The 15,938-nt window shown below is 51.6% G+C and overlaps 1 protein-coding gene across 1 annotated transcript in view; it reads right to left on the bottom strand.

The window, feature by feature from the left end:
• Nucleotides 1-726: 726 nt before the first annotated feature.
• The window catches only part of CECR2 (CECR2 histone acetyl-lysine reader), a 52,157-nt gene continuing 36,945 nt past the window's right edge, over nucleotides 727-15,938 (bottom strand). The window contains exons 18-19 of the mRNA XM_083180887.1: nucleotides 4,513-4,609; nucleotides 727-2,115 (exon numbers count right to left, since the gene is read on the bottom strand). Of these exons, the coding sequence (XP_083037013.1) occupies nucleotides 2,110-2,115; nucleotides 4,513-4,609 (103 nt within the window). The 3' untranslated portion in view covers nucleotides 727-2,109. The remainder of the gene's footprint in view (nucleotides 2,116-4,512; nucleotides 4,610-15,938) is intronic.

Below are 15,938 nucleotides of genomic sequence, written 5' to 3'. Positions count from 1 at the left end.
CATTGCGGTAAATGATTTAGTGACATTTCCCAGTGAATTAATAGGCTGCCACACTGGTTTGGCCTACAAGATTGCCATCACTGTGAGTGCACCGCCAGCAGGACCGGATTAAGGGGGTCTGTACCCCTGGGCCCTCCTCTATCTAGGGCCCCTCTGTGGTCGGCATGCATTTACATTTTTTTTTTTTTTTTAAGCTAAAAGTTTTGTGCATGGGAGTGGGGTAGTGCTGGAGCTTTACCTATCTGCCAATGTGACAATTATTAATTGCTTAGCATCAGGAGCCAAGGCACACTGACTGCACAAGTGTGCAGTGCATTACTGGGAGCTGACCAAGTCCCATGAGACTAGTAGGTCAGAGGCTGAGAGATTTGTGCTGAGCTCTGATTGGTGGAGCTCATCATATGCTTCTCAGGCCCATGGAGGACAGCAGCAGCGGCATCGTCATGGGAGGGTTTTTAATAAGAGGCAGCTGTGGGTGATGTCTCCTACAGAGGGACAATCAGGCTTTTCATGTGGTATAATTATATATATATATATATATATATATTCACCCCCCTCCCCCTGCAGTTACCCATTGAGCAAGTTTATACTGCCTTTACTCTGTGGTTTGACAGTGTAATATTCTCCCGTGTAGTTTGCAGCCAGTAATACCAAGTGGAGGGGGGCCCTCTGGATAAAGTTAATAAAGATTATTGTAAGATTTCCACACAACACTGTACATACACGGGCGGTGTGAGGACCAGTCATCGGTCACCTAATGCTTTTATTTCTAAAAATTAATTTTATACAGAAAAAGGCAAAACACATCGATATGAAAATTCGTCGCACATTCGTTGTCGTGAAATAACACAAAATTTATCTTTTTAGAAAAAAAAAAAAAAAAACTCAAATAACAAAAGAAAGACAGACAGACATTTATCACACGCGGATGCTGAGGTAACTGGAGGTTGTGCAGAGCCAATTAATACAAAAGAAGAAACTCCATATATACAGACGCGTAGCAAAAATACAAAACAAATAAATATATAATTCACATTATCTGGGAGCCAATCGAGTCAGAACGGGGAACCCTTATACAGATGGAATGTTTGTCGTGTTCGGCCATCAGAGACCTAATCCCCGGCATCAGTGCAAGCAGAACAGGACTATAGGGACGTTAATTAATAATCACATGGCCCGTATCCCGGATGATTATTAGAACACGCTCCTACTGGCATTTATGACCAATATTACATATGACAATTCCTCGGTGGCAGCCATTTTGTGGGCAGAACTAATCGTACACAGCCAGCGATCAGACATGAGTGACATCACTGAGGCACCAGGTGTCATGGATTTAGACCCAGCCCACAATATGGCCGACGTCGTGTTATGCAGGCGACACATATGGTAATCTGAAAATGTGTCCGTTCAATCCACTGTACCATAATAATTGTGGCCCCAGTATCATTTTATTTCAATGATGATCATAGAAAAAGGAGCTTATGAGGACTCTGCTGGTTTATTAGGACGAGCGCTAGCGCAGGATAACGGCGGCCATGTCCTGGGTTGTAGAGAGGAGACTTATCCATTGTGGGGAGGTGAGAATATGGAGATGTGAGGATAAGGTCCATGGTCAGTCAGGCACACCAGAGAGGGAAGGACTCCCCCCGCCACAACTCAGCCACAACGCAGATATCTTCTATTAAATCCATTCCAGCAGGTTCTGTATAAAGGTCCGTGAATGATACTGGCAGCTCATAAATACACAACTTTTTACTGGTCCTTTAAAGCTGAAGGTAAATTAATGAGAAAACAATAAGGGGCGGGTGAAGGCAGTGAGTAGGCGTAGCATAAACAGAGGAGCGGCGCCCAGGCGGCACTCTCTGGATTCCTGAGAAAGACTGGTCTATAATCCTGGCAGTTAGTGGAAACCCCCCCCCCCACACACAGACGTTACAGTGTAATTCGGCCACATCCTGGCGCACAGGGAAACGCCACAGTGGCTCCAGAGGCAGGAGGTGGATCCCAGAAGGCACAAACATTTAGGGCAGTGGGATCTTGCTCCTGAGAGATGAAGGCCCATTCCTTCCAAGGGGAATGAGTGAGGACTCACGAGTGCCGCTCACATTATGTCTGAGGAGAGAAAGCAGAATCGTCACTTATCAATGTCAGGAAATCTGTAATCATTATGTGACATCAAACATATCAAGCAGGCTTAGCAATACAGGGGGCCAATGGGGGAAATCCTTGGGGCCACATCTGGCTTCTGCTGTGTGTTTACTAGATGCTGTTACAGGACTAATTTACCAAAATAAACCGCTTTTCTCTTCCTTTTGGGCTCTTCACCCAGGTATTTATATAATCAGGGTGTTCATTGCAGTTTGTGCTGCTGGGGATCCTGCTACTTCTGTTATACAGTAGCACAGCATTTCAGGAGATAGGTATCAGGTGATGTGTGATGTGTCAGTGAGGACAGGGCTGCATGTGACAGGGGCAGGGACATGATGTGAGGAGGGGAATGGAGGCAGCAGGAAGCCACAAACTAGGAGTTATATATAGTGGGAGGAGCAGGGTCCCCCAGCAGCACAGAGTATATCAGCAGATGAGGGATGTGTCAGTGAGGACAGGGCCGCATGTGACAGGGGCAGTGACATGATGTGAGGAGGGGAATGGGGGCAGCAGGAAGCCACAGACAGAGTTATATAGCGGGAGGTGCAGGGTCCCCAGCAGCACAGAGTATATCAGGAGATGAGGGATGTGTCAGTGAGGACAGGGCTGCATGTGACAGGGGCAGTGACATGATCTGAGGAGGGGAATGGGGGCAGCAGGAAGCCACAGACTGAGAGTTTTATAGTGGGAGGAGCAGGGTCCCCAGCAGCACAGAGTATATCAGGAGATGAGTGATGTGTCAGTGAGGACAGAGCTGCATGTGACAGGGGCAGTGACATGATGTGAGGAGGGTAATGGAGGCAGCAGGAAGCCACAGACTGAGAGTTATATAGTGGGATTAGCAGGGTCCTCAGCAGCACAGAGTATATCAGGAGATCGGTGATGTGTCAGTGAGGACAGAGCTGCATGTGACAGGGGCAGTGACATGATGTGAGGAGGGGAATGGGGGCAGCAGGAAGCCACAGACTGAGAGTTATATAGTGGGAGGAGCAGGATCCCCAGCAGCACAGAGTATATCAGGAGATGAGGGATGTGTCAGTGAGGACAGGGCTGCATGTGACAGGGGCAGTGACATGATGTGAGGAGGGGAATGGGGGCAGCAGGAAGCCACAGACTGAGAGTTATATAGTGGGAGGAGCAGGGTCCCCAGCAGCACAGAGTATATCAGGAGAGGAGGGATGTGTCAGTGAGGACAGGGCTGCATGTGACAGGGGCAGTGACATGATGTGAGGAGGGGAATGGGGGCAGCAGGAAGCCACAGACTGAGAGTTATATTGTGGGAGGGGCAGGGTCCCCAGCAGCACAGAGTATATCAGGAGATGAGGGACGTGTCAGTGAGGACAGGGCTGCATGTGACAGGGGCAGTGACATGATGTGAGGAGGGAAATGGGGGCAGCAGGAAGCCACAGACTGAGAGTTATATAGTGGGAGGAGCAGGGTCCCCAGCAGCACAGAGTATATCAGGAGATGGGTGATGTGTCAGTGAGGACAAGGCTGCATGTGACGGGGCAGTGACATGATGTGAGGAGAAGAATGGAGGCAGCAGGAAGCCACAGACTGAGAGTTATATAGTGGGAGGAGCAGGTCCCCAGCAGCACAGAGTATATCAGGAGATGAGGGATGTGTCAGTGAGGACAGGGCTGCATGTGACAGGGGCAGTGACATGATGTGAGGAGGGGAATGGAGGCAGCAGGAAGCCACAGACTGAGAGTTATATAGTGTGAGGAGCAGGGTCCCCAGCAGCACAGAGTATATCAGGAGATGAGTGATGTGTCAGTGAGGACAGGGCTGCATGTGACAGGGGCAGTGACATGATGAGGAGGGGAATGGAGGCAGCAGGAAGCCACAGACTGAGAGTTATATAGTGGGAGGAGCAGGGTCCCCAGCAGCACAGAGTATATCAGGAGATGAGTGATGTGTCAGTGAGGACAGGGCTGCATGTGACAGGGGCAGTGACATGATGTGAGGAGGGGAATGGGGGCAGCAGGAAGTCACAGACTGACAGTTACATAGTGGGAGGAGCAGGGTCCCCAGCGGCACAGTAGTTATACAATGTTGCGGTCACACTGATGAAGGACCTTTGTTTAGGATAGAACATTTATACATCCATCCTGCTCCGTCACTTCTGTAAAACTATTACACGTTGGTCATCAGCTACATTTTGCTTCCTAAACAACCCAAGTGTACGGAATCATCAGTCCCTAGATAGGGACAGGCATCAGGTAAGACATTGATGGCACCACTGTAGGCGGCTCCAGGGAACATGTGTGATGCAGATTACGCCCCCGGTGTTATGGTCGGTGGGGATCGGTTGTGTAAAATCCATAAATAACCGAAATGCCTAATCTGATCTGATCTCACCTCATCCAGCGGCACTGCAGGGGGGCGGTGCACCATCTCCCCCTGAACAAGAGGCCTGCCCTTGGGGAATGTCTGGGGTTGGATTGGGAGGCGCATCCTGAGCATAGAAACAGAATGTGTGAGAATTAGTAACAGAATGAATAATACATTCATTACCATCAGTATCCCTAGCAGGCAGCCAGTGCCGCACACTACACTGGGGCTATGCTCCATGTACACACCGCCACCTGGTGGGTTCCGGAGGAACTGCATGTAAATCTCACTTCTAACTGGAAACTGGACACACTTCTGATACGTTCGGTGATTTGCAATAAGCGCTATGCGATGTGCAACCTCATCAGACATGGGAACCAGATAATCAAATTACAGCGCAACACATAAAAGATAACACAGGAAGGCTGGAGAACATTCATTACATTATAGTCATCCTACTAGGCCGTATCAGCTGGTGCCACACCCGCAGAATGTCCTCATGTCCCAAGTACACACTAGAGCTATCACCTGAGCGCTACAGGCCTGGAGCACATATAACACCTGAGCGCTACAGGCCTGGAGCCCATCTACCACCTGAGCGCTACAGGCCTGGAGCCCATCTACCACCTGAGCGCTACAGGCCTGGAGCCCATCTACCACCTGAGCGCTACAGGCCTGGAGCCCATCTACCACCTGAGCGCTACAGGCCTGGAGCCCATCTACCACCTGAGCGCTACAGGCCTGGAGCCCATCTACCACCTGAGCGCTACAGGCCTGGAGCCCATCTACCACCTGAGCGCTACAGGCCTGGAGCCCATCTACCACCTGAGCGCTACAGGCCTGGAGCCCATCTACCACCTGAGCGCTACAGGCCTGGAGCCCATCTACCACCTGAGCGCTACAGGCCTGGAGCCCATCTACCACCTGAGCGCTACAGGCCTGGAGCCCATCTACCACCTGAGCGCTACAGGCCTGGAGCCCATCTACCACCTGAGCGCTACAGGCCTGGAGCCCATCTACCACCTGAGCACTACAGTCCTGGAGCCCATCTACCACCTGAGCGCTACAGGCCTAGAGCCCATCTACCACCAGAGCACTACAGGCCTGGAGCCCATCTACCACCAGAGCACTACAGGCCTGGAGCCCATCTACCACCAGAGCACTACAGGCCTGGAGCCCATCTACCACCAGAGCACTACAGGCCTGGAGCCCATCTACCCCCTGAGCACTACAGGCCTGGAGCCCATCTACCACCTGAGCACTACAGACCTGGAGACCATCTACCCCTTGAGCACTACAGACCTGGAGACCATTTACCCCTTGAGCACTACAGGCCTGGAGCCCATCTACCACCTGAGCACTACAGACCTGGGGCCCATCTACCACCTGAGCACTACAGGCCTGGAGCCCATCTACCACCTGAGCGCTACAGGCCTGGAGCCCATCTACCACCTGAGCACTACAGGCCAGGAGCCCATCTACCACCTGAGCGCTACAGGCCTGGAGCCCATCTACCACCTGAGCGCTACAGGCCTGGAGCCCATCTACCACCTGAGCACTACAGGCCAGGAGCCCATCTACCACCTGAGCACTACAGGCCTGGAGCCCATCTACCACCTGAGCACTACAGACCTGGGGCCCATCCTACCCCTTGAGCACCACAGGCCTGGAGCCCATCTACCACCTGAGCACTACAGACCTGGAGCCCATCTACCACCTGAGCGCTACAGGCCTGGAGCCCATCTACCACCTGAGCACTACAGGCCTGGAGCCCATCCACCACCTGAGCACTACAGGCCAAGAGCCCATCTACCACCTGAGCACTACAGGCCTGGAGCCCATCTACCACCTGAGCGCTACAGGCCTGGAGCCCATCCACCACCTGAGCACTACAGGCCTGGAGCCCATCTACCACCTGAGCGCTACAGGCCTGGAGCCCATCTACCACCTGAGCACTACAGGCCTGGAGCCCATCTACCACCTGAGCGCTACAGGCCTGGAGCCCATCTACCACCTGAGCACTACAGGCCAGGAGCCCATCTACCACCTGAGCGCTACAGGCCTGGAGCCCATCTACCACCTGAGCACTACAGGCCTAGAGCCCATCTACCACCTGAGCGTTACAGGACTGGAGCCCATCTACCACCTGAGCGCTACAGGCCTGGAGCCCATGTACCACCTGAGCACTACAGGCCTGGAGCCCATCTACCACCTGAGCACTACAGGCCTAAAGCCCATCTACCACCTGAGCACTACAGACCTGGGGCCCATCCTACCCCCTGAGCACCACAGGCCTGGAGCCCATCTACCACCTGAGCATTGAAGCCGTCAGTATTGTATTACACGTATGTCCTCAGATAATCTCCATGGCTTCAGTTGATAGACAGTCACTAGTAGGGTGGCTTATCCCAGGATTGGAGGGATCCCGGTATTTTGGGATTAATGCCGGGCAGCGTCTGATCTCCTGCGTTAATCCCAAAATCCCAGTTGACATGAGTTTTTCATAATTTTTTTTTTTTTTTTTAACTGGCTTGTCCGTACTTCACCGTCCATGTCGGCATAGGGAGAATATAACCGTGTGCCGAGCATAGTGAGGGTACGCATTACACTAAGTCGGGGTCCATGTCGGCATAGGGAGAATATAACCGTGTGCCGAGCATAGTGAGGGTACGCATTACACTAAGTCGGGGTCCATGTCGGCATAGGGAGAATATAACCGTGTGCCGAGCATAGTGAGGGTACGCATTACACTAAGTCGGGGTCCATGTCGGCATAGGGAGAATATAACCGTGTGCCGAGCATAGTGAGGGTACGCATTACACTAAGTCGGGGTCCATGTCGGCATAGGGAGAATATAACCGTGTGCCGAGCATAGTGAGGGTACGCATTACACTAAGTCGGGGTCCATGTCGGCATAGGGAGAATATAACCGTGTGCCGAGCATAGTGAGGGTACGCATTACACTAAGTCGGGGTCCATGTCGGCATAGGGAGAATATAACCGTGTGCCGAGCATAGTGAGGGTACGCATTACACTAAGTCGGGGTCCATGTCGGCATAGGGAGAATATAACCGTGTGCCGAGCATAGTGAGGGTACGCATTACACTAAGTCGGGGTCCATGTCGGCATAGGGAGAATATAACCGTGTGCCGAGCATAGTGAGGGTACGCATTACACTAAGTCGGGGTCCATGTCGGCATAGGGAGAATATAACCGTGTGCCGAGCATAGTGAGGGTACGCATTACACTAAGTCGGGGTCCATGTCGGCATAGGGAGAATATAACCGTGTGCCGAGCATAGTGAGGGTACGCATTACACTAAGTCGGGGTCCATGTCGGCATAGGGAGAATATAACCGTGTGCCGAGCATAGTGAGGGTACGCATTACACTAAGTCGGGGTCCATGTCGGCATAGGGAGAATATAACCGTGTGCCGAGCATAGTGAGGGTACGCATTACACTAAGTCGGGGTCCATGTCGGCATAGGGAGAATATAACCGTGTGCCGAGCATAGTGAGGGTACGCATTACACTAAGTCGGGGTCCATGTCGGCATAGGGAGAATATAACCGTGTGCCGAGCATAGTGAGGGTACGCATTACACTAAGTCGGGGTCCATGTCGGCATAGGGAGAATATAACCGTGTGCCGAGCATAGTGAGGGTACGCATTACACTAAGTCGGGGTCCATGTCGGCATAGGGAGAATATAACCGTGTGCCGAGCATAGTGAGGGTACGCATTACACTAAGTCGGGGTCCATGTCGGCATAGGGAGAATATAACCGTGTGCCGAGCATAGTGAGGGTACGCATTACACTAAGTCGGGGTCCATGTCGGCATAGGGAGAATATAACCGTGTGCCGAGCATAGTGAGGGTACGCATTACACTAAGTCGGGGTCCATGTCGGCATAGGGAGAATATAACCGTGTGCCGAGCATAGTGAGGGTACGCATTACACTAAGTCGGGGTCCATGTCGGCATAGGGAGAATATAACCGTGTGCCGAGCATAGTGAGGGTACGCATTACACTAAGTCGGGGTCCATGTCGGCATAGGGAGAATATAACCGTGTGCCGAGCATAGTGAGGGTACGCATTACACTAAGTCGGGGTCCATGTCGGCATAGGGAGAATATAACCGTGTGCCGAGCATAGTGAGGGTACGCATTACACTAAGTCGGGGTCCATGTCGGCATAGGGAGAATATAACCGTGTGCCGAGCATAGTGAGGGTACGCATTACACTAAGTCGGGGTCCATGTCGGCATAGGGAGAATATAACCGTGTGCCGAGCATAGTGAGGGTACGCATTACACTAAGTCGGGGTCCATGTCGGCATAGGGAGAATATAACCGTGTGCCGAGCATAGTGAGGGTACGCATTACACTAAGTCGGGGTCCATGTCGGCATAGGGAGAATATAACCGTGTGCCGAGCATAGTGAGGGTACGCATTACACTAAGTCGGGGTCCATGTCGGCATAGGGAGAATATAACCGTGTGCCGAGCATAGTGAGGGTACGCATTACACTAAGTCGGGGTCCATGTCGCATAGGGAGAATATAACCGTGTGCCGAGCATAGTGAGGGTACGCATTACACTAAGTCGGGGGTCCATGTCGGCATAGGGAGAATATAACCGTGTGCCGAGCATAGTGAGGGTACGCATTACACTAAGTCGGGGTCCATGTCGGCATAGGGAGAATATAACCGTGTGCCGAGCATAGTGAGGGTACGCATTACACTAAGTCGGGGTCCATGTCGGCATAGGGAGAATATAACCGTGTGCCGAGCATAGTGAGGGTACGCATTACACTAAGTCGGGGTCCATGTCGGCATAGGGAGAATATACCGTGTGCCGAGCATAGTGAGGGTACGCATTACACTAAGTCGGGGTCCATGTCGGCATAGGAGAATATAACCGTGAGCCGAGCATAGTGAGGGTACGCATTACACTAAGTCGGGGTCCATGTCGGCATAGGGAGAATATAACCGTGTGCCGAGCATAGTGAGGGTACGCATTACACTAAGTCGGGGTCCATGTCGGCATAGGGAGAATATAACCGTGTGCCGAGCATAGTGAGGGTACGCATTACACTAAGTCGGGGTCCATGTCGGCATAGGGAGAATATAACCGTGTGCCGAGCATAGTGAGGGTACGCATTACACTAAGTCGGGGTCCATGTCGGCATAGGGAGAATATAACCGTGTGCCGAGCATAGTGAGGGTACGCATTACACTAAGTCGGGGTCCATGTCGGCATAGGGAGAATATAACCGTGTGCCGAGCATAGTGAGGGTACGCATTACACTAAGTCGGGGTCCATGTCGGCATAGGGAGAATATAACCGTGTGCCGAGCATAGTGAGGGTACGCATTACACTAAGTCGGGGTCCATGTCGGCATAGGGGAGAATATAACCGTGTGCCGAGCATAGTGAGGGTACGCATTACACTAAGTCGGGGTCCATGTCGGCATAGGGAGAATATAACCGTGTGCCGAGCATAGTGAGGGTACGCATTACACTAAGTCGGGGTCCATGTCGGCATAGGGAGAATATAACCGTGTGCCGAGCATAGTGAGGGTACGCATTACACTAAGTCGGGGTCCATGTCGGCATAGGGAGAATATAACCGTGTGCCGAGCATAGTGAGGGTACGCATTACACTAAGTCGGGGTCCATGTCGGCATAGGGAGAATATAACCGTGTGCCGAGCATAGTGAGGGTACGCATTACACTAAGTCGGGGTCCATGTCGGCATAGGGAGAATATAACCGTGTGCCGAGCATAGTGAGGGTACGCATTACACTAAGTCGGGGTCCATGTCGGCATAGGGAGAATATAACCGTGTGCCGAGCATAGTGAGGGTACGCATTACACTAAGTCGGGGTCCATGTCGGCATAGGGAGAATATAACCGTGTGCCGAGCATAGTGAGGGTACGCATTACACTAAGTCGGGGTCCATGTCGGCATAGGGAGAATATAACCGTGTGCCGAGCATAGTGAGGGTACGCATTACACTAAGTCGGGGTCCATGTCGGCATAGGGAGAATATAACCGTGTGCCGAGCATAGTGAGGGTACGCATTACACTAAGTCGGGGTCCATGTCGGCATAGGGAGAATATAACCGTGTGCCGAGCATAGTGAGGGTACGCATTACACTAAGTCGGGGTCCATGTCGGCATAGGGAGAATATAACCGTGTGCCGAGCATAGTGAGGGTACGCATTACACTAAGTCGGGGTCCATGTCGGCATAGGGAGAATATAACCGTGTGCCGAGCATAGTGAGGGTACGCATTACACTAAGTCGGGGTCCATGTCGGCATAGGGAGAATATAACCGTGTGCCGAGCATAGTGAGGGTACGCATTACACTAAGTCGGGGTCCATGTCGGCATAGGGAGAATATAACCGTGTGCCGAGCATAGTGAGGGTACGCATTACACTAAGTCGGGGTCCATGTCGGCATAGGGAGAATATAACCGTGTGCCGAGCATAGTGAGGGTACGCATTACACTAAGTCGGGGTCCATGTCGGCATAGGGAGAATATAACCGTGTGCCGAGCATAGTGAGGGTACGCATTACACTAAGTCGGGGTCCATGTCGGCATAGGGAGAATATAACCGTGTGCCGAGCATAGTGAGGGTACGCATTACACTAAGTCGGGGTCCATGTCGGCATAGGGAGAATATAACCGTGTGCCGAGCATAGTGAGGGTACGCATTACACTAAGTCGGGGTCCATGTCGGCATAGGGAGAATATAACCGTGTGCCGAGCATAGTGAGGGTACGCATTACACTAAGTCGGGGTCCATGTCGGCATAGGGAGAATATAACCGTGTGCCGAGCATAGTGAGGGTACGCATTACACTAAGTCGGGGTCCATGTCGGCATAGGGAGAATATAACCGTGTGCCGAGCATAGTGAGGGTACGCATTACACTAAGTCGGGGTCCATGTCGGCATAGGGAGAATATAACCGTGTGCCGAGCATAGTGAGGGTACGCATTACACTAAGTCGGGGTCCATGTCGGCATAGGGAGAATATAACCGTGTGCCGAGCATAGTGAGGGTACGCATTACACTAAGTCGGGGTCCATGTCGGCATAGGGAGAATATAACCGTGTGCCGAGCATAGTGAGGGTACGCATTACACTAAGTCGGGGTCCATGTCGGCATAGGGAGAATATAACCGTGTGCCGAGCATAGTGAGGGTACGCATTACACTAAGTCGGGGTCCATGTCGGCATAGGGAGAATATAACCGTGTGCCGAGCATAGTGAGGGTACGCATTACACTAAGTCGGGGTCCATGTCGGCATAGGGAGAATATAACCGTGTGCCGAGCATAGTGAGGGTACGCATTACACTAAGTCGGGGTCCATGTCGGCATAGGGAGAATATAACCGTGTGCCGAGCATAGTGAGGGTACGCATTACACTAAGTCGGGGTCCATGTCGGCATAGGGAGAATATAACCGTGTGCCGAGCATAGTGAGGGTACGCATTACACTAAGTCGGGGTCCATGTCGGCATAGGGAGAATATAACCGTGTGCCGAGCATAGTGAGGGTACGCATTACACTAAGTCGGGGTCCATGTCGGCATAGGGAGAATATAACCGTGTGCCGAGCATAGTGAGGGTACGCATTACACTAAGTCGGGGTCCATGTCGGCATAGGGAGAATATAACCGTGTGCCGAGCATAGTGAGGGTACGCATTACACTAAGTCGGGGTCCATGTCGGCATAGGGAGAATATAACCGTGTGCCGAGCATAGTGAGGGTACGCATTACACTAAGTCGGGGTCCATGTCGGCATAGGGAGAATATAACCGTGTGCCGAGCATAGTGAGGGTACGCATTACACTAAGTCGGGGTCCATGTCGGCATAGGGAGAATATAACCGTGTGCCGAGCATAGTGAGGGTACGCATTACACTAAGTCGGGGTCCATGTCGGCATAGGGAGAATATAACCGTGTGCCGAGCATAGTGAGGGTACGCATTACACTAAGTCGGGGTCCATGTCGGCATAGGGAGAATATAACCGTGTGCCGAGCATAGTGAGGGTACGCATTACACTAAGTCGGGGTCCATGTCGGCATAGGGAGAATATAACCGTGTGCCGAGCATAGTGAGGGTACGCATTACACTAAGTCGGGGTCCATGTCGGCATAGGGAGAATATAACCGTGTGCCGAGCATAGTGAGGGTACGCATTACACTAAGTCGGGGTCCATGTCGGCATAGGGAGAATATAACCGTGTGCCGAGCATAGTGAGGGTACGCATTACACTAAGTCGGGGTCCATGTCGGCATAGGGAGAATATAACCGTGTGCCGAGCATAGTGAGGGTACGCATTACACTAAGTCGGGGTCCATGTCGGCATAGGGAGAATATAACCGTGTGCCGAGCATAGTGAGGGTACGCATTACACTAAGTCGGGGTCCATGTCGGCATAGGGAGAATATAACCGTGTGCCGAGCATAGTGAGGGTACGCATTACACTAAGTCGGGGTCCATGTCGGCATAGGGAGAATATAACCGTGTGCCGAGCATAGTGAGGGTACGCATTACACTAAGTCGGGGTCCATGTCGGCATAGGGAGAATATAACCGTGTGCCGAGCATAGTGAGGGTACGCATTACACTAAGTCGGGGTCCATGTCGGCATAGGGAGAATATAACCGTGTGCCGAGCATAGTGAGGGTACGCATTACACTAAGTCGGGGTCCATGTCGGCATAGGGAGAATATAACCGTGTGCCGAGCATAGTGAGGGTACGCATTACACTAAGTCGGGGTCCATGTCGGCATAGGGAGAATATAACCGTGTGCCGAGCATAGTGAGGGTACGCATTACACTAAGTCGGGGTCCATGTCGGCATAGGGAGAATATAACCGTGTGCCGAGCATAGTGAGGGTACGCATTACACTAAGTCGGGGTCCATGTCGGCATAGGGAGAATATAACCGTGTGCCGAGCATAGTGAGGGTACGCATTACACTAAGTCGGGGTCCATGTCGGCATAGGGAGAATATAACCGTGTGCCGAGCATAGTGAGGGTACGCATTACACTAAGTCGGGGTCCATGTCGGCATAGGGAGAATATAACCGTGTGCCGAGCATAGTGAGGGTACGCATTACACTAAGTCGGGGTCCATGTCGGCATAGGGAGAATATAACCGTGTGCCGAGCATAGTGAGGGTACGCATTACACTAAGTCGGGGTCCATGTCGGCATAGGGAGAATATAACCGTGTGCCGAGCATAGTGAGGGTACGCATTACACTAAGTCGGGGTCCATGTCGGCATAGGGAGAATATAACCGTGTGCCGAGCATAGTGAGGGTACGCATTACACTAAGTCGGGGTCCATGTCGGCATAGGGAGAATATAACCGTGTGCCGAGCATAGTGAGGGTACGCATTACACTAAGTCGGGGTCCATGTCGGCATAGGGAGAATATAACCGTGTGCCGAGCATAGTGAGGGTACGCATTACACTAAGTCGGGGTCCATGTCGGCATAGGGAGAATATAACCGTGTGCCGAGCATAGTGAGGGTACGCATTACACTAAGTCGGGGTCCATGTCGGCATAGGGAGAATATAACCGTGTGCCGAGCATAGTGAGGGTACGCATTACACTAAGTCGGGGTCCATGTCGGCATAGGGAGAATATAACCGTGTGCCGAGCATAGTGAGGGTACGCATTACACTAAGTCGGGGTCCATGTCGGCATAGGGAGAATATAACCGTGTGCCGAGCATAGTGAGGGTACGCATTACACTAAGTCGGGGTCCATGTCGGCATAGGGAGAATATAACCGTGTGCCGAGCATAGTGAGGGGACGCATTACACTAAGTCGGGGTCCATGTCGACATTAACAACAAAAAAAATGTGAAAAACTCATGTCTACCTTTTCCTGTGTTAACATTTAGACCCTGTCGACCTTTCGGGGTAGACCTAGTGAGTGTCAATCTAACACTCCCCCCCCCCAATCTCCGTGTCCAGCAGTCCTATCACTGGGATACAGACACTTACTTTCTGTATTATATTATTACAGAAGAACTGAAGTGGATACAGACTCATTAAGCTCCCACTACCGTGAGATTAATTACCAATTATGAGCCTCATTCAACTTGTGCCGCTAAACTGAGAAAAACGCAAATCCAGAGATATGGTCCAACTGCGCACGTTCAGTGTCTGCACTGTGTGCGCTCGCGCTCATATAGCACCTGACAAGGACATGGCGGTTTCTAGGAGTGGTCAGTGCAGACCAGTCCCAGATTAGCGGAAGCCTTAGACCTGTGCGCAGATGGTACGGACTCTTCCATGTTCTGGAAATGGTGAATAGAAAATGCGCGGCAATTAACGGTACATTCGCAATTCACTCACGCATTTCGCACATGGCGTTTATTCTTTCCTTATGGGCGACAGCTTTTTTGCTAGCAGTTCACTGGTGGACTCTCTATTTAGCTATCCAAGCCGAATTAGCCCCTATGTGCGGTTCATACATCCATTATCTCTAAGGCACAGCCTGTTGTAGCTGCTTTAGCAAAGAAACGCGCTTGTGTCCTGCACATACGCACCACAGAATACCAGCAATGCCGTAGGTAAGGAAACGCATCAGTGCCATGCACATACAGCACCACAGAATACCAGCAAAGCCGTAGGTAAAGAAACGCATCAGTGCCATGCACATACAGCACCACAGAATACCAGCAAAGCCGTAGGTAAAGAAACGCATCAGTGCCATGCACATACAGCACCACAGAATACCAGCAAAGCCGTAGGTAAAGAAACGCATCAGTGCCATGCACATACAGCACCACAGAATACCAGCAAAGCCGTAGGTAAAGAAACGCATCAGTGCCATGCACATACAGCACCACAGAATACCAGCAAAGCCGTAGGTAAAGAAACGCATCAGTGCCATGCACATACAGCACCACAGAATACCAGCAAAGCCGTAGGTAAAGAAACGCATCAGTGCCATGCACATACAGCACCACAGAATACCAGCAAAGCCTTAGGTAAAGAAACGCACCACAGAATACCAGCAAAGCCGTAGGTAAAGAAACGCATCAGTGCCATGCACATACAGCACCACAGAATACCAGCAAAGCCGTAGGTAAAGAAATGCACCACAGAATACCAGCAAAGCCTGAGGTAAAGAAACGCATCAGTGCCATGCACATACAGTAGTGTTCATTCTAGCACCAGCGATCTTTGAAAACCCCTGCAGTTGCTGTTCCCCTGCCTGGGGTGTCACTGTCTGCTGTGCTGTTTATAGCACAGGTCTGGTTTGCATATCAGTGCTGATATACAGACCACACTGTGCTAGAAGCACTACAGCAGACAGCAACACCCCAGGCAGGGAAGAGGAACTGCATGGGTTTTCACAGATAGCGGGTGCTAGAATGAACACTATACAGTAACACAGAACAACAAAGCCTTTGTT

Source organism: Crinia signifera, chromosome 4, assembly GCF_055691185.1.
Source record: "Crinia signifera chromosome 4, ASM5569118v1, whole genome shotgun sequence".
NCBI lineage: Eukaryota > Metazoa > Chordata > Amphibia > Anura > Myobatrachidae > Crinia > Crinia signifera.
Note: the sequence above shows the minus strand (reverse complement) of the source record. Positions and strands in the feature narration are given on the sequence as shown.